Source organism: Larimichthys crocea, chromosome VIII, assembly GCF_000972845.2.
Source record: "Larimichthys crocea isolate SSNF chromosome VIII, L_crocea_2.0, whole genome shotgun sequence".
Lineage (NCBI taxonomy): Eukaryota > Metazoa > Chordata > Actinopteri > Sciaenidae > Larimichthys > Larimichthys crocea.
The window spans coordinates 25037689-25060950 of NC_040018.1; the positions used below are offsets into that span (position 1 = coordinate 25037689).

The following is a 23262-nucleotide window of genomic DNA, read 5'->3' on the forward strand; positions in this document are numbered from 1 at the left end:
ACAAAACTAACAACTATTCTGTGCTCCTTTACACCTTTCTCAGCTTATGTCCTCCTCTGTAAGTCGCTTTGGATAAAAGCGTCTGCTAAATGCAATGTAATGTAATGTAATGTAATGTAAATATATTTTGCTGCATGCAGTGTTGTGTTTTTTGCCATTATTATCTCTACTTGATTATAATTAAGGCAATGAAGAACATCAAGATGACAGTCTTTGTTCTCCTTGTATCATTTTGAAGTTTCAGTTATGACCATGGAGTTTGAACTCTTCTGTGCCCCTCATCACGATTTTTTGTTTCTATGCTTTTATTTTTGAGGCTGAATCACCTAGTTTCCGGATCTGTTATGGCTCTCTGTACAGCTTAACAAAGCTTGTAGCGAGCACCACATCCTCATTGCTTCAAGTCTGTGTACCTCTCTCTCTCTCTCTGTCTCCCTCCCAGCAAACACACACAACACACACAGCGTTTGACTATCAATACTGTATGCCCCCCCACCTTACTCTCATTTGCCACACAAGGGAAGGTTTACTCTCTACATGCATTATTTAGCAAGTTGGCTCCCTGAAGTGGGGAGCTGGCCCAGAGGGGTACCCAGGGGTCCACTGGAAAATTAAAGGTAGTTTAATTTCACTGCTGCTTCACTCAGTACAAATTTAGATAATGAGAGCATATACAGATGATTATTTTGAGTGTAAATTTCCCTCTAGCTTCCCGGGCTTCACATTCCAACAGAATGTGTTTTTAGAAAGACATTTCAGTGAAAGAAAACCTATAAGTGGTGAATTATGGATTTAGGACCTTAACAAGCAGCTTTAAGGAGGGCAACTTTAAAAATACATGAAGTCTAATAATACACAAAGAAAGCAAACTCCAAATTGATTTAAGCATGAGAAACGTTTATTCGCAACCTCATTATGTAAACACATTTAGTAGCATGAACATTCATTGGTAAATCAAAACAAAATAAATTACAAACCCCTTCAGTTAATCGTTAGTTTAAAAGTGCAAACCACTTGGAAAGGCATGAGCTCATTTTCATCATGTAAAATAAATACCCGAACGAACCAGGGCACTTCGCCCAATTAGCTTCAAAAAGACGAACGTAAATGAAAATATCTCGAAACAAACTGGAGTAAACCATGCGTCATTCAGCAGGACAAAGACAAAGCCTTGAAGCAGTAGCATTAGAAATTTGCAGGACGCAAAGTACAAACTCTGTTTTTTGGCACTGCCATGATACACTGTGAAACAATCAACTGAGAAAAGATGAATTTGCACTCGGCAGACCTGAAGGCCATTCATCATTTTTGGTGAGGTTGGTAGCAGAAAAAGAAAATGTTCCACAGAATCATTATGTAGCATGTGTCAGTTTTTTTGTTCACTTTTGCACCAGTTGCTGCTGCAGTTGCAAGGCTGAAATTGATAATCACACAATACAATTCAGTTTGATTTTACAGGTAATAACATCTGAATCGTCTTTGCAGTATCTCAATCAAATGCAAAAAAAACATAGTAACGTGGATCACAAGTAACATTTTAACACTTGCCAAAGGTGCTTCCCTTCCAGTGAATAAACAAACAACTTACACTATTGGAGTCATTTTTGGGACGTCTCAACAGAAATCTATAAAACCACTGATGATCATGCTGCTGTCTACAGCCAGTCCAAAGAAATCCCTGCTTTAAACTTCATTTCTTTCTGTGCCTCAGTGGCCTTGTTGCAGCCCCTGTACTTCTAACACTGGAATGAATTAATGAAATGGAACATAAATATTTCACATTTGACTGGAGGACTGAAGAATATCAAAAAGGAACATTTTGGGGCAAATGAGAATCCATTTATTGGCCCTTGAATGAAAATGTGTGTGTGAAAGAGTAAGGAGTGTGAGGGGTGGGCGGAGGATGTTCTCCCACGATGCAGTCCTCTTCCATCACATGGCATCGAAATGGAAACGGTGAGCTTCCTGCCTCTTCTCTCGGTCGTCTGCTTTCTGAACACACACACAGAAAAAATGTACAGTCAAGTTTTTTGTGTTCGATGTCAGAGTTTGTAACATAATCCTTCAACATGTTCTGCAGTTATGAATACATGGGACATTAATGAGTGGATTGTATAATACCACTGTGTTACTGTTTTGCTACAGCAGTTTCTGTCTTTTTGAAAATGAACTTCATCATCAGTCCTGTTGCTTGCAGGGGGTCACTGATCGTTTGCCACAGCATGTTTTGGCTGTCACAGTTTGTCAGTCCTTCCACATGCTCCCACATGCGCTTATGGCTGCATCTGAGACACTAAAGCACTTTGTGGACACACAACATCATTTGAGCTAAGCTATATTTACTAATGTTACCCTATCCACTGCAGTTATCCACTAGTCCAAACACAACTGTATCATTATTAATGTAGATAAAGTATGTAACCAAACAATGTACTGAGGTCACAGTTCTATGGTCTGATCAACATAAGTCTATTTTTGGCTAAAAGCTTAAATTTAAACTACAACACTGAACACAGATTTGACAATGTGCCTTCTATATCCAGTATATTTATAGTTCAACACAGGTACACTCAGCCAATTTTGACCATTTGTAACTGGCTTTGTTACTGTGTCATCACCCTTCATACAAATACAACCGATGCATTAATGATTTTAATGTTTACAAGAGCACAAAGTTCTTCATAGATCTTAATGTTGCTCTCAATGCGTACTAGACTGATGCATTTAATTTAAAATATGTATTACAAAATTACAAAATCCTGTCATCTCTTTTAAATGTAACATGGCTAATAATATTTTGCTTTAACCCTGTTGGTTTTATTATTTCGAATGGAGTGGAGAGTAAACACACTGCAGGTTGCTTAATCCAAGGTAAGGTGGTACAGAAATGCAGATTTTTTTGTGGGGCAGGACCTAGACCCCCTGCAAATTATGCAAATGGTAAATGGACACAGATCGAACAGCTGGATGCTTAAAAGACACAAATTAAAATTTTAAAACTTCATGATAAAATGACCTTTTGTTAACTAAAATGAATAATAATCAAATGACTAAATTGTGATTAAAACTAATATACATGCTGAAGAAAAGCCTAAAAGCAAATGCCAAAATTAACATCTGTGTGTGTGTGTGTGTGTGTGTGTGTGTGTGTGTGTGAGTACACTGTGTTACTCTTGAACCTCAAGCTGTGAAAACAGCCAGAATGTGGAGATACAAGCTGCAGTGTGCCATTGAGTGATCCCTTTAGGCTGACAGCGTTTCTTCCATCAGTCAGGACCACGTGTTAAAGCCAGTTGTGCTCAGCCAGGCCCACTGTCATATATTCACTGATTAAACCATGTATCTTAATTAAATGGGCCCTTAAATGGACCCGCTGGTAGAGCAGTGGTGAATGTAGTCATGTTTGTATTCGTAACAGTAACAAATACTAATTAACTGGTTAAAAAACAAAATAAAGGTCTTTAGGGAAAATGAGGGAAAAGTACAATATGGTGAACTTTGTGGTCTAATTATCAAATTTGAGCAACCACAAGAGAACAGATGTAGCAAGTGTATAATTAGACTTCTGATTGGGAAGTTAACCTTTTAATATTCAATTACACAGCCACAGGTAGAAAATAAAGTCACTTCAATTATCTATCATGCTGGCAAATCCTTTGTCTACATTCTCAGGAGAAATTGCAAGAGACATGGGAAAACGTGGGAAATAATAAACACCGTACAAACATGCACTCCACTCACACACACCTTATGTAAACATGAAAAGACCTTTCCAGGGCAAGGGTTTATAAAGGCGGCGTACGAGCTAAGCTGCGAACAGGCTGACAGATGTGCAAAATGTTATCAAAGCACATAGTGCTGGTGCACAGTTGTACACGTATAAATCTGAGCGAGCATTAGATGGCAGCTTTAGTAGTAGTCTTAGACACACTGTTATCTCGTTATCATGGCACCTGTCAGTGGGTGGGATATATCAGACTGCAACACTGTGTCCTCAGATGAGGAAGATGAGGAGTTTGATGTGTTAGAAGCAGGAAAAAAAATGGCAAATATAGGCATTTGAGCAACTTTGACAAGAGCCAAATTGTGGTGGCTAGACGAAAACTGCAGCTCTTGTGGGGGCGTTCCTGCTGTGCAGTGGTCAGTATCTATCAACAGTGGTCCAAGGAAGGGAAAGCAATGAACTGGCGACAGGGTCATGGGTGGCTTAGGCTCATTGATGCATGTGGAGAGCAAAGGCTGGGCCATGTTGTCCAATCCAACACACAAGCTACTGTAGCTCAAATTGCTGAAAAAGTGAATGCTGGTTCAGATAGAAAGGTGTCAGTGTATGGGGCTGTGCTGCCCCAGACCAATCAGTGACCCCCATCCACTACCAAAACTACCAACAAAGGGCACTTTAGCATCAGTATTCCACCATGGAGCAATGGGAAAAGCCTGGTCTGATGAATAATGTTGTTTTTCTATCAATATTAGTGATGAAGAACAAAAGCCACAGACCTCGTTCTGCGTAAAAATGCATCCTAAAATTCACCTGAAGCTAATAAAAAAAAAAGATAAGATAAAGATCTCGACAATTACAGTGTTTTTAGCATTAAATTCTCTTGTTCCCTCGGACAATGTCTCCTTGCTGAGCTGCAGTGGCAGGATGATTAACTCAGACTGCTGAAGTCTCATATTAGCTTTGGCTGAACTTTGCATTTTCTACAGACGCCGTGTTTTGCCCTCCTATTGTGTCCTTATCGTGACAGAGGGGGTGTTTTCATGGTCAATATGAACAAGAGACTCATTTGAAAACGACGGACAACTCTTTCTTCAAATGGGCACGTGAAGATTGTTGAGGCTTGAAACAGTGCGTACCAATCCTTTAACACATTAGCCGGGCCAGGTGGAGCTAATTTGACCTACTTTGTAGTTTCATGTAAAAGAATGCTTCATATTTTAGCTGATGCATATTTTGTAAGTCTTAATCTGCAGAGTAGCTGTGTAAGTGCTGTCCCTCACAATAGTAATGGGTACTTGGGTATAATATTAGTATATTCACTTTCAAGCTTTCAGGGTCTTTCACAATATCTTTTAATTATTTTGGTTTGTAATGGCTCACAAAAGAGCAGACATCATTTCAGGAGGCAGTATATTGTAATAAGGGTTGATGGGGCCTGGGATTAAAGGAGTGAGGGATGTCATCATGCTTTTCGCCAATTGACAGTAGTTGAGCACAAAAGAAAAAAAAAGATCCCGTATCAACTGTACTGGTGACAGTGTAGTCAATAATGCATTTAGATCTGTTATGTGAGATCAGCGATGAACTGAGGATGGGGAGAAAATAGCCATCAATTTCAAAGAATCTGAATGGAACGATCTCTTTTGTCATTCCCTCAACACTTTGTCTAAATGTTGCAGCAGCTCATGTTTCTGTATGGAAAGGACTGAACCCAATCTCAGTACATTACAGAGTCTTTCTGAAAAGACTGACCCTTTTTAAAGGACAGCCAATCCTTCACTGATGTTGACTAATTTGCTGCACCCAAAAGATAGGCAGCAGGACATTTAGTGCATTTTTTATCCTGTCAGTTCTGATTTGTAATAAAGCCTTCATCCATCTTCCAAGATAGTAGCGCCTGATATTGATTGATGTTGTCCATTTTAAATATATTTTAGGGTAACATATTTTTAAGGAGCAGATGGATTGATGTGATGTACTTGTGGTTTGGATACCGACCCACTGGGCTGTGGGGCTGTTGAAGCCTCGTCTAATTGACTATCTAGGGGATACCACCAAATTGTCATCCTGAGGCCTGAATCATCATTAAGCAGCAGAGCATTGATTTGTATCCATCTAAAGGTTTTAATGACAAAGTAGTGCATCTTTGTCTGAAACCTGGTGGAAAGCTACAGTGTGGAATGATGTAGTCTCCATGGGCTTTAATGTCAGCTAATTAAGTCCGGTTTGCATGTCCTCCATGAAGATGAAGATGCATCTTAGGTGGGAGATTATGTCTTGCCTTTCGTCCCATTTATCTCTTAAATACACTGTCCAACCTATATTCAAATGGACATATATCCATTAACCCAGCTAATATTGCATTGCACAGAAGTTCACAGGACGCGTGTAAAAGCCCTGTTAGCTTGTTAGGCAGGACAGCACGTCTTTGTCCCTAAGCTTCTGCCCTCTACCTGACTTTGTTATTAGAAGAGCAAATACCAGAGGCGGCAGCTCAAACACACAGAAATGCCAAATGTCAATCAGCGGGCTCGCCCTGACCTTACTGGATGCCCCGCTATAAAAGCGGCAAGAGAAGATGAGATATAAGGGAGGATGTTTAGAAACTGGTATATAGGATTAACCCTCAGTCTTGATTCCCCTAATGAAGCAGGAGGTTACACCACATTAGCCTGTCAGCCCAGATGTGTGTCTTTCAATTATGAAGGCCAGCGGAGTATTGCAGATTCAGTCGACTGGAAGTCATACTGAACACAGTGCTGCAGTATAGTGACAGTGGAGGTCCGGCAGCACAGTTTTAGACCAACACAGTTCAACCAGGTAAAACAGAAATGGCTTTTGATTTAAGTTCTTTATTCATTATCAGATTTTTTTTTTTTAGGTGTAGTGCCAGTATATAAAAAAACCATCAGATTCTGTGAAAGAGCAGATGACAGAACACAAGAGGAATTATGTAATCATTCAAACTCATCAGATTCTATTAAAGTGATTTAGCCCAGCTCAGAAAGCACTTTTTCTCCTTCCCAGGAAGAGTGGAAGAGGATTTAAGTTCATAAAACTGTGTTTCAAAAAAAGTTCTTCTTTATTTCAGTGTATCTCACTTCTGGCATGATTCTCTTTTTGTCTTACCTTTTATATCTTTTAGACACTTTCAACAATTATATATACTGTTGCACTAAAGTGCCACTGTATGACACACTTATACACAGACTCATCTTGGGTACAGACTTCTCCTATAACAGCTTGTTTACCTCCCCATGCACACTTCTCCTGTTCATGAAACAAATATGATGTGACCTATATCCATGTAGATGCCACTTTGCCAGTTTATTTATGTGTTGATATCAAACCCATCCTTGTGTAAATATCCATATGAAGGCTATGTATATATGTGTGTGTGTGTGTGTGTGTGTGTGTGTGTGTGTGTGTGTATTATTGGTTGTTTAAAACTAAAGTCTTGGGCTGGAGTTTTGACCACTTCAGACTGTTTAGGTACATTTCAAGTGATGTGTATAGAGTTGCACAGTGGTAGGAATATTTTTGGGAGCTCAAGGTTCTGTAATTAAGTTATTTATCTGCACAGGCAATGAGAGGTGACTTGCAGGTGGGAAATCTTCCGTGTGATGGAGGGGCATGAAACTCTCCTCGTTAAATTATCAGAAGACAACATGAAGAACTGTTAGAAAACGCTCGATAGGTAAAAAGAGAAGTCAACAATGAACTCCAAGGAGCATTTCTGTGTGAAACACCATCACTGAGCTTTACCTTCTGTTGTGTGCACTGCTAACACGAACAGAAGCTAGAGGTTATGTTTCGTAGAAACCTGATAATTCAGCAGTAAAAATCGATCCTGAGTCTGTGTTAAATGTATATTCAGCAACTGAAGCAAGTTTTTTTTTTTTTCTCTGGATACTGACTTCTGTCCCATAGCAGCAATGGTAACAGGGGCTCCTGGGTATTGTATAAAATGAAGCTGAGATTGTTACAACTGGCCTTGAGATATGCCTACAGCATCATAATATTGTCCAGAAGGCTCCTGTTTATCTATATCGAGGAACACTGATGAATTTCACCTATGCAGCCAGAGTGGCAGGAGCAGTGAAACAGACAGAAATTAATAACTTTGACTGGTCAGTCTGAGGACATTACACTGATCAAAGCCAAAAACATTGTGGCTTCAAATCATTCTGCCTGTGCGAACATGCCAGATTTGATTCCATGTGAAGCATACTGCCAGCCACTGCACTGTTTTCCTACATGTGCATTTTGCTCTTTTTTCCCTCTTGTTCTTTTGTTTTTCCACCCTCACATGGCTCCACATAACCTTACCCACATCTCCTCGCATCCACCTGAGCCTGCAGATGCTCGGTTCAGGCACCAGCCATGTTTTTTTTTTGTGTTTTTTTTTTTCCCAATGCAGCATCGGTTCAGATGGAGCTGATGCTCACACCCACATATCCCCCAAAAAGAGGGCAATTAGAGTGCTTCTGTGTGTGTAACCATGCACACATGCCATCCTGCCTGTAGACACACACATAGGCACAGGCACACATTAAGCGCACACTCTTGCGTGGCAGATGGCTTGGAGAAGATGCCAGAAACTTACTGCATGGCTCAGCCCGGCAGACAGCACAACCACAGTGTGTAGATGGAAAAAAAACAAAGAAGAAAAATAAATAAATGTATGAAATTTATTGTTAAGTAGTGTTTGTCTCTGTGTGTCCTTGGCTATGTTGTGTCAGGGTACATTTTGCTATGACCGTAATGTGTGTCTGTGTGGCTGGACAAACAAACCGGACCAGAAGGAGTTGAAACACATGTGAAAACATGCATTGACTCCCTGGAGAGCATATTTATGGCAGTAAGAAACAGCAGATCCGCCATGCTGAAAGGACAGAAGTAGGCAATTACAGATGAACGTCCTTCCAGGTTGTGGCCCGGGGAGAGAGAGATAGATAGACAGAGAAAGAGAGAGAGAGAGTGTGTGTGTGTGTCTCAGTGGGAGGCTAGAGGACTACAGGACGGGGACAGTGAGACCCATCTGCTGCTAGTTGTGACCAATCTGCTCTCTCTCTTACCCACACACAGTCACACTCTAAAGCAGTAAATCACTAGGAAGAGGCCAGCGTTAACTACACCATTGCGTGTGTGTGTGTCCTGACCTTCTCTTGCCAGTGGAGGATGCCAATAATAACGAGGATGAAGACGCACACTCCGATCAGCGCGATGGCCGTCAACAACACACTGTTGCTAGGAGTCAGGTACAACTTAGCGCTCCACCTGAAGAGAGAGGGAGAGAGTGTGGGTGTGGAAAAAAAATTAGACTTGCCATGCGCCGTTTTTATGTTTTATCACAGTGTAATCACCAAATGGTACACATTAGCAGAGACCATGTCCTAATTAAGTTAAAATAAATAAATGAACATATCTCTTACTTTCCGGTCACAGCTGAACAGAATGGAAAGCCGCTCTGTTTCTCCTCTCCAAGAACTTTCGTACATTTCCAGCAATCTAACCACTTTGATATATTAAAATGATCATCTCACAATCTGTTCAGACTGAATGAATTTTTTTTGGTTAGATTTCACTATACTCACAGTGTGTGTCTATGGCATTATGTCTGGCAAGCCTGGCGAGTAGTTGTGTGGCTATGTGAAGGAGGGCGTGTGTGTGTGTGTGTGTGTGTGTGTGAGTGTGTGTGTTGAATAGCCATCTGGAGCTCCTCTTGGGGTTTGAGCTACATGTGAACAACGTCATGATAACATAAGAACACATGCTGTGAGTTGAGAGGACAGCGTGCGTGTGTGCGTGTGTGTGTTTATGTGATGTGTCTGGATCTGTATTGAGTTGAGATAACATTAACTTGATTATGTCGTTCAGATGTGGCTGTTAAAGGTGTCAAATAGTGTCTGTAGCACAAGCGTCAAAATGGATCTCCCATTAAATGACAGTGCTGTGAAGTAAAGCGGGCAATTACATTGCATTTATAGTGTGTAATATCTATGAGTACTGTATTCATGTACCTGTGGGGGTCATTGTGTGGGTAAGGGATGACGATCAGCTGAGAGTTGGGAATGATGGCCGTCCACTCCTGCTTCCTTATCGCCTGGAAAGATGCAGAAAACAAATGAACGGGCTATGCACATACATAATATATTACCATAACAATATATGCAATCACATGTAGATTTCCGTAGACACACCCAGACACACACTCAGAATATGTATGTTAAGTCCTCTGGGGCAGAATAATGGAGTCCCAATGGTTTTCTTTAGCTACCGTGGTGTGGTTATTTTAAGCTGTGCATTTAAGACACAGACAACCTGCTACTTGAAATAAATTACCCTCGACTGCGGGGAGCAACACAGATTTCCTAGCATGTGTGTGTGTCTGCGTGCATAAGGGTGTGTGTATTTGCATGTGGGATTCAGTATTTCTGTGGCTGCGTGTGCGAGCGAGTTCAGCCATCTGCAGGACGAGTTCTAATCTCAGTCTCTGTCATGATAAAATATACATCATCTTTTCTCATCCTGTAACTTAACTCATTGGAGCTGCACTGAGGTCGGACAGAAATCATGGCAGAAAACGGGAACCCGTTAGCACGCTATGAAAGGTGACTTAGGATCTTCTGTCCTGAAAAGACTAACTGGATTTACTGAGAAACATTACATCCAGTTGATTGTATTATTTCATGAGATCTGAGAATAGAGCAAGGTTACAAGAAGACCAAAGATTCAGTGGCTAGACCATATCAAGTATGGCAGAGTGAAGATGAATGTTAAAGTCTAGATAGAAGAACAAGAGCTTCTGTAACACAAACCCATGCATATGTGTGCCACCTCCTGTTAGATTAACTCATTTATACTAAATTAACTTAATTACCTAAGGTCTTTCACCTGTCTTCTCAGATTAATCTGTCATGTTAATATTATACTGTATTATTGCCTTGAACTAATAAAAGTAGCACTGACAGCAGAGAAGTGGCTCATACTGGGGAAGTTTCTATTTACATATCGTTATCTTCCACACTTTCACTTTACAGACCCTACACAGCCATGGTTGACCCACACAGGAGTCTTCACGCATGTTGTCTCATTAGACTGCATAGCCGTCAGGACGAGGCAATTAGCACTGGATAAGCGCTGTATAAAAGCAGTCTACCATTCACAAGATTACTTCCTGAGGTTTGGTCACATTGTGTGATTCTAAACACAGCTCCACCCGCCTGATTAAGAGTGATTGAAAACATCTACATATGTAAGCCTGCATGGCCTTTAAATACAAATGGATGATCAGATTGACAGCTGTGGTGATGAAAATATGTAAATGTAATTTAATTTTGTTATATTGTTTGCATGCATTCAGACATTACATGGGTTAAATTATGTATCGTGTTTCTTCAGGGCATCCAGGAATCCGTTAAAAACTTCTTGACACTGTGGTGCCATGGAGAGATTCAGGAAAACACTCAACACTGCCACTCCCACCATGTAAGAATGAGCACTATCACAGGTCCTTCCTTCCAACAGCTGTCAGACTCTTTAACACCAGCATGACTCAAGGACTTTCTTTAGCTTGACTTTCTTCTATATATTTTTCATTTATGACATTATTTAAATTATGTTTTAATTGTATTGTATAACGCTGTGGATAGGTAGAGCCACTAGAGCCAGGAAAGGTGTGGCTGTTAGACCACATCTTTAATACAGGCGGGTGGGCACCTGGGTTAAACTATCAGAGAGTTTAAACATGTCAAGATTCATTTTGAGTAGTTGCTGCCTTAAGGCTCACTCCTCAGTGCTGATATCTCATACAAGACTGACACAGACTGGATCCAACCTCTGCTGTGCTTTGATTTCAGGAAAAGTCCAGCATCATCATCATCAGTTTCTGTTAGTCACCTTTTTCTGCGTCCACATTTGTCTTCATTTAGCTCAGCCATCCAAAGTTGAGCTCAGGCTCATTACAGTTAAAGAGTTCATAGACATCATATTAATGATTTAGAAGCTGTAATCATGCTTGTAGCTATGGTGAATTAACATTTCCAGTTCTGGCAGAATCAGGGAGTGCCACCTCTCTTTTAGTTGTGGCTCTCCGTTTCTTCATCAACTGAGAGGATCCACATCTCGCAGCTATTTCGAATAAGCACGCAACAACGGCATTGCTTTTTACATAACGAGCACACTCTTGCCACCAGCCACTGTCGCTTAGCTCTTGGAAAGCACTGCTATCAATGCGGCAGGGGGAGCATAGCTGGAGACGAGTCAGCCTCCACTACTGGTGCCTGGGAGCAGATCCGATCTGGCTGTTTGGAAGGGAAAAGTGTTCCCGAGTCTTCAGAGAGAAAGAGAGACACTCTGGTTCAAAGCCAGGGAAACTGGCACACTATGTGAGTGCGAGAGAGACAGATACAGAGATGGAGGGTGAGGGAGACAGAGAGAGAGCGAGAGTGACAAGTAGGGGACTGATTAGTGAAGCAAACCACTTTGAGCAGCAAAGGGAATCCCCTGGGTGGAAGATAAGTGAACAGGAGGAGAGAGACTCAAAAGGAAAAGACAGGGAGGGGGGTGAATAAAAGAGAGGAATGATTGGACAGAAGATGGAAGATATCCAAGTAGATTTTACAAAACCTCTCCTTCTGTGAAACAGCAGGCAGACACTCTCATTGTGGAGGAGTAAAGTGTAAAAGGCGCAGCAGGGGAGCCAGTGAGAGAACGGAAACAGGACAGATTATAAAGATGGTGAGGGAGATGAAATAAAAATGAGAGATGGATAGACAAAGAGAGGAGACAAACAGAAAGGTCCAAACCTGCAGACTGAGCAGGGTGGTGTAACGGTCAGGATTTCTCTATTCTCAAGAGCTTTCCAATACTTCTCCTCCTCATTACAGGTAGATTTGATGGAGTTACTCCACTCCCTAATACCTCTGGGTAAAAAAAGAAAAAAGAGAAAAGAATCTACTCTGCATAATGGGCTGCATCGTACGGCATTCATTAATTCACTTTGTAGAAGGAATGGGCGAGGAGAAGGAAAAATGAAGGGGGGGAGGGAAAGATCACATTTCTTTGCATAGGAAAACGGAGTGTGCCGAGAGGGGACAACAAAGCAGCGTGTTTGAGATGAGTGTTTTTGGTGCACTACAGCTTCTGAGTTGTGGGCCGACCAATCTACAATTCTAATCAGCTTCATGACGAAGATCTCTGTACCACACGGGAGGGGGAAAAAAAAGAAAAGAAAAAAGGGGCCCTGTCGTGCCTAATATTCAGTGTGACACGTGCAACGTGAGAGAGAAAATAGAGAAAGAGATAAATGTGGAAATAGAGCTGAACTGAAGAGCGCTGACATTTGTAGTAGTGTGGTGTAGAAATGTGGCTGACGAACAGATTAAAAACATAAACCAAATCAATTATTTACGATATTAATGTCACGCTGGCTTGTAGTATGACAGGAGGCACACATTGGCTGCATAGTCATTCATACATCCTCTACTCTCAGGGTTGTTGAACAAATATGTGTTTGAAGCTCAAAGTAAACGTGGGGAGACCTTCATCAATCCCATAGGCAATGTCATCAGCCATCACATACTGTATTTAATAAGTGGGATGTATAATCTCACCCTTTAATCACTAGACAGGGAAAGAAAACTTCTTCTTGCTAATCAATCAAAAAATATGCTTCTTCAAAGTAACTGCTATCAAAACATAAAATACTTGAGCAGGATTTTGTTTAGAAAGGGAAGTCTTAGAGTAAGAATTCAAATAAAACAACAACAAAAAAGTAAAACAAAAAGACAATACTACTTTAGTTTTAGGGATTTAACAGGATCCATACATGCTGATGCTAAATTGGAGAGAACGAAGAGCTGATTGGGATTGTGTAGGTCTTAATTATTTTTGTGTTAAGCTAATACACACTGATCATTCCACAAACGACTAAATAGAAAAGAGCTACAGGTTTCTCAAATACTCCTGCAAACATTTTGAAGAAGATCATCTGACAATTGGTAGGAATGCCAGTTCTCACATGTTTTGTTCCATCAAGTGCTGCTTGAGTAAGACAAAAACAACTTTAAACAATCATTAAATATCTCTGCAGGATTAGCCAGACACTGCTGTCTCTGTTCAGCATTTCTAATTTGCTAAGAAAATACATGGAAGAAAATCCCTCTTGTGAACAAGTCGTGAGAGAGACGCGATACATCTAGTCCATTATGAAATGAAGCCTGAGCTGTGAGAGGAAAAACATAATAGGAAAAACTGTTTTGCTCTCCGATTATAACTTTTAAAGTGCTTGAATCCCACTTACCGTGAATTTGTCCATCATTTGATATTTGTCTTGGAGGGGTTCATTCAGGACAGGTTATTAGAAATGATTTAATGAGACCTGTCAGTTGTATTATACATGCTCTAAGATACTAATGTTTTGATGCAATTTGCACCCAGATTTCCTCACCGTCTCTCCAGACTGTCGGGGGATGCCAACGAAAAGGTGGTCCAGGAAGTTGGCACTGCGTCCGAGGCCCAGCACAGTGTAGGGCAGCTGGAGGGAGAAGTGAGCTGACTGGCTCAACTGACCGGCTGCAGGGAGAGAGAGAGAGAGGGAGGGAAAGAGAGAGAGAGAGAGAGAGAGAGAGAGAGGGAGAGAGAGAGAGAGAGAGAGAGAGGCCAATTTTAAAATTTTCAAAAAGGAGGTGTTTTTTTGGGGGTTTTTTTTTTGCAGATAACCCCACCAGGATAACTAATAAGCTTTTTTTCTTGCGGCTCTGTGCGTTTTGTTTTCCAAGACACATTTGGGTCCTATTACTACTGGATGGATTAGCATGTAATTATAAAGGTCTACAGAGGATGAATCCTTCTGACTTTGGTGAGTCCTTTTATTTTCTTGTAGTGCTACTACAAGGTTGTTGGTTTTCGGTAAAAACTGCTAAATGGGTTGCCATGAAATCTTTGACTGAAATGCCCAAAGGATGAATCCTTGTGAGTTTGGTGACATGCTAACAAGTCAAATTTTCACCTTTCCAATGAAATATCCTCACACCTACAAATTGGATCGGCAAAGACATCTAAGGTTCATCATCTATGGTTCCTAGGTTTTCGTGATACATCTTGGACTGTCATGTCAAACCCGGTCCACTAATGAATGTTCCACTCATGATGAATTGTAATAACTTCAATGATCTCCAAACCTTTCATTTAACTCCATCATCTGGCACAATTTGCTATGTATTATGACCAAATACTAATAACGCCAACAATGACATATCTGACACGCAGATTTAAAATGGTGAACACAGAAAACATCTCGCCTGTTATACATCAGCATGTTAGCATTGTCACTGTGAGGTGAAGTCAAAAGTGTTAGCATTCAGCTGAAAGCACCACTGTGTCTAAGTACAGCCTCACAGAAACAACTAGCATGGCTGACCACTATTAGTCTTGTTCTGGGGCTCTAAGGGAACACATTTGTTTTTTCTGTTACTTTTTGGCACACAACGCTTTTATGAGGTTAGCATTTTCTTCTACAGATGGCTGGGTGGTGCCAAAACTTTTTTTTTCTTCTTTTTTTTTTGCTGTGGAAGAAACTGCCATATCATAGCCTCTTGTGAATCATTCATGATGCTGCACAAGGACACAAAACAAATGAATTATCTGCAATTCATGCCTCTCTCAGGTACGACATAATGGGCATTAAATACGTATAACTTTAACCTTCAGCCCTACTCGTAGCTGGCCCTATTCAATCTCTCATATTTGGGGCTTGCACATTTGCATATGGAGATTTTTTTGTATCACTTATCTACGAATGAATATAAGTTACATTTATTCTTGTATTCTTTATAATGCATTTAGTTCATCTCTTTTCTCTTCTGCCCTGTTCTGTGAAAAAGGCACATTCCATTTATGACTTTCTGCTCAAAACAAATGACTGAACTGTCAGCTACGTATATAAACATAACCCCTATTTGCTTTAGTGATCTTATGATAGTGTAGCTGCTATAGCCTGACTCTCCCAAAGGAATCATTAAAGTTTTACAAAATGTAATCATCTCTTAACTGACCTATCCTGACCATGACCGTCAGTGGTGAGACGTAAACATAATGAGAGGGAAGACGCAATAGGAGCGATCGAGCCAGAGGGACTGCAGCTTGAGACCTTGTGTTCTGACATGAAGATACATTATAAAAGATACAAATCAGAGTGAGACACCTGAGGCCAGCTCAACACCTCTCCCTCTCTCCTCACACAACCTCCTTTATCCTCCTCCTCCAGCTTCAAATCCCTCCCTTCTTACTTACTATTCTCATCCAACCTTTAGTCTCTTGTTTCCTCCACTCTGCTCGTCTCTCTCTCTCTCTGCTCTCCCGCGATACATCACTCCGATTTGGCCTTACTCATTTCACATCCCCTTCTTCTCCTCCGTGCCGCTCACCCCCTCCCCTTCAGCTGCTGTATCTCGCCCACACCACCCAACTCTGCCAAGTGCAGCCGACATAAATCAACCCCTACGTGGTAAACAAAGAGAGGGAAGTAGAGAGTGAGAGGGATGCAAGAAGAGAAAGAAAGCCTCAAGGCAGCCAGTGATCAGAACTAATGTGGATGGACTGCGTATTGCAGGCCCGAGAGGAGCACAACAGCTTTGCTTCTCCCTTTATTTTTTAAATCTACGCCTCACCTCAGTTAAGTGAAAAAAAAAAGAAGGAAAAAAAAAGAAATCCAGTCCAGTTCATTTTTGGCCACCTCAGCTGAACCTGGACCAGGTCAGTCCAGCTCACTGCAGCTCAATATTTCTCTTCTTTGAAGTGCTTTCATATTGCACAAATTGAGCTGGCATTTCACCTTGGGAACATCACATATAGGGGTAAAAAAATAATCAGCAAGTGAGTGAAGGGGGTAATTAAGTTCAGTAAAACCAGTGGTGTCTAGTGCATGTACTAAGTTCATGCTGTAATGCACATGCTTTGGCTCCAGTCGGTCTGAAAGCTGAATGGACCCCATCGACTTTTACCAAAGAAAGCTTTTCATCAGTCGTCTCTTTTTATCACTCTAAATTTCCCTCACTTGCCAACGCTCTATGTATTCTAAATTCCTAGCTTTTTCGTGCTGGGTTGTGGTGTTGTGAAGAAGCAGTATAATTGCCTTAATCGCACAGCGCAGATACCGAAATAGAGGGGGAGAGAGACAGAAATATTGGCTGTTTCCAGGAGAACTGAGCACAGTTTCATGGACATTGACTTGTTCAGAGTAGTACAAAGCCCTGGCTTCTAAGAGGCATTGAAGATGAATCCTGGTGTGTCTGACATTTACTGAGAGGTGCATGTGTGTAAGTAGGAGAAATGTACCACATCAGTAAAGTAGAAAGCTGTGTTCTGCTGTTTGGGATTTTATTCATGATGACTTTAATTATAAGTCTGTTAACTCACTGAAACAGAAAGAAGTTGAAGATATGAAATCAGATTAACGATTAACTTTTTTAGCGACTTCTGGCTCTGGGGATGGCGGTCAGATGGTACACCACTTTGGTCGAGACTGAAAAATCTCAACAACTAATGCATGGTTTGCCACAAAATTGACTTTTTCTGTCCTGCTAACATGAGTTTACTTTTGGGTTTTAGTGAAATATCTCAACAACTGTTGGATGGATTGTCAAATTTGGTACACACATTGGTGACACCAGCATGCCATAGTTTTTAGTTATTGAGAGAACACACAAAAAGTCAAGTAACAAAAATAGCATTTCAGTCTGCGCCAGGTTGCGTCTTGCGGTAATTCTTAAATGTTTAACGCTAACATGCTACACTAAAATGTTGAACATCATACCTGCTAATTATGAACATGTTAGCATTTGTAGTTCAAAGCCCTGTTGTGCCTAAATACAGTCTCACATAATTGTTAATGTAGCTGTAGATTCTCAAGTCTCCAAGGTGACTTGTCACCTGATAAATAAAACAAGATGTACAAGAAGTGTGTGTATTTTAATATACTGTATAAAACACACACACACACACACACACACACACACACACACACACACACACCCTACTGCTGTGAATCTGCAGGAGATGACAAAACTTATATCCTGGCCATCGCTGTGGATAGCCTGACAGAATAATTTTATTACTGTGGGACAAAAACGCACAGGGAGCTGTCATATCTCTACATAACTCGAACCCAGGAGAAAACTGTGGAGGTCAAAACGGTTTATGGTGCTGTATTTAAGTCCAACTTGAAGTAAAACTTTACATAAAGCAAGCCTATATAAACCGTCATCATCATTAATCATTGAGATCCTCTCCGGGACAGCTGAGCATGCAATAGTCACTGGAAGTAGACAAAACAAATGGACATTAATATGGACAGTAACCCCCCCAAACAAATGAAAGATATGTAAGACAAGAAGGAACATGATGCAGCGATAAACTGGCTGATGTCCACTGAAATGAGGGCAGCAAAAAATAAACGTATCCCGTTGTAAGGCACTGCATTAAATCAACCAACCAGAAGTCAAGCCTTTTTGGCAGTCCTGCTTTTTGTGTCAGGTTAAAGTTGTTTAAAGTGGGGTGTAGGTGTGAGAGCTATGCAGCTATTGGATCATACCAACTAAACCTACTGACACAACTGGCAGCTTTACTTTTGCTGTTTATACCGAGCAACTGCGCAACACCACCTGTCACCTACAAATAACCCCAAATCCTCCTCACCTACTCCTGTTTGCATTATGCAACAGGGCTTAGCGGCCTTTATGGTAGAGCAAATTCTTGTTGGTGATACCCACCAATCATATGCCAGACAGACTAACAGAACACTGACTGTCCCACAGAAGAAAAAGCTGAGGTGTTTTTGTGATAGATCCAGCAAGGGAAGCCCTTTTAAAAATCACTCTACTGCCACTCTTGGCCTCAGACTGAAACCCCGTGCTTCAGCCTGGGCAGAACAGGATTTTTGAGGGGACTGGACCTTTAAGCCAGTCTTGGTTTGATGTTTTTGACAGACTGCTGCTCCCTGTCAGGTGTATGGCTTGCACTCAGCCACTCAGCAGGATGGAGGGGGGTCTGAGTGTGTGTGTGTGTGTGTCTGATAGAGGATCAAGCAGGGTTACACTGCAGGCAGGGAGCCTGGCTTAGTGTGCGTCTGCTGAGTGCTGTGTATATGCATGTGTGTGTGTGTGTGTGTGTGTGCAGACTGGCTAGGAAATGTGGCCATGGCTGGAGCAAAGCCATTTCACGACATGGGGATGCTGGCAAAGGGTATTATGCAGAGCGGTGCATCGGAGTGAATGTGTTTTGTGTGTGTTAGTGTGTTTTTGCCCTATCTCCCAATGGCAGAGCCAGTGGAGGTCTTGGCAAGGAAATCCACCCTGTACACATGACTGACAGCCTACGATCCATCTCTAAGAAGACAAAGCGGATTCAAGTAGCACAAGCAGCCAACCATGGTGTGTGTGTGTGTGTGTGTGTGTGTGTGTGTGTGAGAGAGAGAGAACATCTGCGTGCAAGTTCTAAACATGGCCACCCACAATTTTGAGGACACCATATGTATCATATTGTAAGTTAGTGATCAAAAGTGCAGCCAATAATATGAACAAGGAAACACACACACACACACACACACACACACACACACACACACACACACACACACACACGCACACAAAGAAAAAGCACCTTGAGTGGTCAGTAGACCAGAAAAGCGTGGTAAATAAATAGTCGATTTAAACTAAATGTAAGACTTCCTATTTTTAGGAAGACCTGCGGATACATTTGGACCATATATGTAAAACAAAACAAATCAATAATAACAGAAAGACAAGATATCTTTAGGTTGATCAGACACTAATCCATATTAAGGATGTGTAAAGTGGCCAAAGCCTTAACACTGAAAACATAACGCAGCATGTAGTTTGCAACTGGTGTTTGCAGAATTTCATTTTCTTTAGACGCACATACGTAACAAATGTCTCTTTGAGGAACACACATCTGAAGAATACATTCTGATATCACAATAAACTAAAGGTTTGTATTGAAAGAGAGGCAAAAGTCATTGTTGGAGAATATTCTTTGAAGTGCTCTGCATACTTTGCAGAGAGGTTTCAGTTTTGTTCATCTTTGAAAAGGCACTTTGTCGATCAAGACCATGTCTTGTCTGAACATCACTATGATGATTTTTTACATAACTTTATTATGTTTTCAGTCACATTCCACAGGCCCGTACAAAGACAAGCCCTGAAAATGTTTCATATTTTTCACTAACACACAATTATGAACACTGCAAATACCCTTGAATGCTACAACATGGGACTTATTACTTAAAGCAGTTTGTTGTGTTTCCTCCATGCTTGGTAAAATTAATTTTGATTGTCCCGACATTATCATTCCTTATTTTTCTCTCAGTAGAACGCCTGTAGGAGCCCAAAAGCAATTTACTGATGTTTTACTCATGAGCATGCAATGATTAAAGTTCATATAATAACAGTTTATTGATACATTAAAGATTTGAGAGGAATATTTACAGTGTTTACATTGTTAAATGTATCTACAGACATTGTTACAATGTGTGTAGATAATAAGTGGTGTCTATGATTGTTGCTTCTTAGTGGCTAAGCACTTTTTTTTGCCTTTTGATACTCTGACATGAAAAGAGTTTGGAGGTGTTAATGGGAGGCATTCAGGCAAGCAGACAGAGTGGAGCCACACATTTCTTTTTGAACTTCTCTCCGTTTCCTTCTCTTAATGATGTTAATGATATTCTGAAGAAATGAACCACTGTTTTGTATATTTTTTCCTCGTGTCCAAGCACCCAGTGTCAAGCTGAGGCTTTATTCAGCGTAAAAAAAAAACAACAACTACGATCTCTGATGAAGTCAAAGGTCAATGGTGAGGTCAGGAGGGAAGAAAGTCTGATGTCTTATGCTGTAATATTTATTGATTTAATCCTGGTGGATAGACTTTAAACCCCAAGATAACGCCACAAATACTATACACCCAGAATTTAGTCAAAGAGAATGTTTTTACTCATGCAGGTGTTATTGTCAGCATATTCTAGTCTGGAGACACAGATGTCTGTTTACGCAGCTTGGAACTTCCATTGATACTGAAACAAACTTTACATCCATGTGAGCATAAGAACTTTGGGCATGAGAAGGCAAAAAACAAACAAACAAAAAAAACTAAAAATAAAGTGAGAAACATTAGAAAGAGAAAGACAGACAGGGAGAGGACATGTATGCCTCTGAGGGAGCTACAACAATGTGCCGAGGTCTTATGACACATATCCTGGTGAAAAAAAAAAAAAAGTCCTGTCTAGACCTCTGGGCAGACATGCGGAGTGACAATGTGACGTCTAGCATCAGTCTGAAACTGAGTCAAGTCTGTGTTTGGGCACAGACGGAAAGATGGATTTTGACACTATAAAATGTCAACAGAACAAATATCAATGAGAAAATTAAACATAAAACATAAGTTAAAAAAAAAAAAAAAAAAAATGTTACAAATTACAGCATACTATCTGAAAATCCTTTCACAGGACAATTATAAATATGCTAATGCTAACATGATGCCATCACTACATCAAGAAAGAGAATATGGTCATAATTAGCTTGAGGTGTGTGTGTGCAGAGAGTGTGTGTCTCTTTCTTTCTTTCTCTTCAGGGCTTTAAAACCAAAAGAAAAAAAATGTTTTCAAAGAAATTCCTAGTGCCTGTCGCTATAGAAACCATTTGCTCCCCTGATGGCGATAAAAGGAGCAAATTGCAGAGATGGAGGGTGGAGCCATGAGGGACAGAAGTGCGCACGTACGTATACACACACACATACATCACACACAGCCTGCCAAGCCAGGAGAGCCCCCTTCAGTGCCCATACACTGATGTCAAGATCTGGACGTTGATTTGTGAGAAAAACGTACGTATACGTGTATGTGAGAGCGTATGTGTGTGTGGTGATACACAGAAAGACCTGGAGGGCTTTACTGGTTCTGTCCTTCATCATCCAACATTGAAGCATGTTGACACCTGCGCCGAAATGACACAGTATGTGAGAGAACAGACCTAAAGACAGCTGTCATCGCCCTAGTTTGTCCTTACTAAAAACTAAATATAAATAGCAGCTTCACTTTAATAACTAAGCTTTATATCGTCAATGAAGTGTCATATTAATATCTGTTTCAAAGACAAAAGACAAGCAACAACTGAAAATACGAAGCGACAGAAGACAATTAAATCACAAAAACACACCTTTTTAAAATTGCCTTTAATGTTTAGCTCAGTCTATTGTGTTTTTAGTGAACTATCTCATATTGTTTTGATGACTTGATGGTCTTCTTATGTAAAGTGTCTTTGAGTGCCTTGAAAAGCACTATTAAATAAAACGTATTATTATTATTATTATTATTAAATGAAAAAAAAGTCAGCCAAGATAAAAACAAAATTGAATGTTTTAAGAAATTATTTAAAAGAACATACTGTAACTGTGTGTTTTATTAGCTTTGTACTTAAGAGTTAATGAGAGCAAGACCTCTTTGTATATTTGCTTAGAACAGAAGAAACATTTTTAAATATCTAAAATATGTAATAATATTAAGAAACGTTGGGAGCCAACAGTACTAACCAACAAAACCAAGTGAGTTCTCAGTGCAATACAGTGTCATTTGGAATGACACCTGGGTACAGCAAGACTGAGAGAGTAGAAACTTGACAGTAAAAAAGTGTGTGTAAAAAACAACAACAACAAAAAAAACAAAAAACAGCCAGTGTGGGTGGGTGTATTTGAAAATATTTTCTTCCTTAACCACAGGTACACTCAAGACTGTCAAACTTCACGATGTGGTGAAAAGGTGGTTCATGAAGTTAAGCCTATGATGAGAGATTTTTAAATACATTCATGCGTCAGAGTAGGAAACAGCTGCCTTGGCCTGTGTGTGCACTGCTGTTAGTATGTATCAGTCAGCAAAGACTAAAGGCTACTTTAAAGTTGTAAACAGGCTCTACATAGAGCTTCCGCCTGTGTAAGTGTCACCAGTGACTTACGCCACTGTAAGCATTTATACTTGTGCGCTGGTGTGCCTGTGTTGCTTTGCAAATAAACAGCCAACATTCCAGTTGGCGACGGAGATCTCTATGCCACTGTGTTGAGCGTCTTCATGTAAACAATGGCGACTGAAAATGAAACTCTCCCGCGTCTCTCTCCCCAATCTGTCTTTTCTTCTGTTCTCTGTTTTTCCTGGTTTCCTTTTTTACCCCCGCAGCCAATGAAACGAACGGAAGAGAGAATACGAGGGGACAGACATGCGTGCCTGTCTGTGTACACACATGACTATGAATGTGTGGAGTTTTAAGAGGGAGTCTCCAACAGCATTATTAACTCATCTGAGTCAACTCCATTCTCACATGCATGGCCCATCCCTGGTTGCATCACAATCTCAGACAGACCAAGAGAGATCAGTCACAGTTGTCATGGCCTGTGTTGCTGTGATAGTTACATTTTTGGAAAGCTGCAAGTCAGGCTACAGCGTAGGGAACACAGTTGCAGTAGTATAAATCAGG

At 40.7% G+C, this 23262-nt stretch overlaps 1 protein-coding gene across 1 annotated transcript in view; it reads right to left on the minus strand.

Annotated features, from left to right (window-relative positions):
- Nucleotides 1–876: 876 nt before the first annotated feature.
- The window catches only part of itfg1 (integrin alpha FG-GAP repeat containing 1), a 128487-nt gene continuing 106101 nt past the window's right edge, over nucleotides 877–23262 (minus strand). Inside the window, exons 15-18 of the mRNA XM_010731938.3 lie at nucleotides 14178–14302; nucleotides 9748–9830; nucleotides 8887–9004; nucleotides 877–1992 (exon numbers count right to left, since the gene is read on the minus strand). Of these exons, the coding sequence (XP_010730240.3) occupies nucleotides 1933–1992; nucleotides 8887–9004; nucleotides 9748–9830; nucleotides 14178–14302 (386 nt within the window). The 3' untranslated portion in view covers nucleotides 877–1932. The remainder of the gene's footprint in view (nucleotides 1993–8886; nucleotides 9005–9747; nucleotides 9831–14177; nucleotides 14303–23262) is intronic.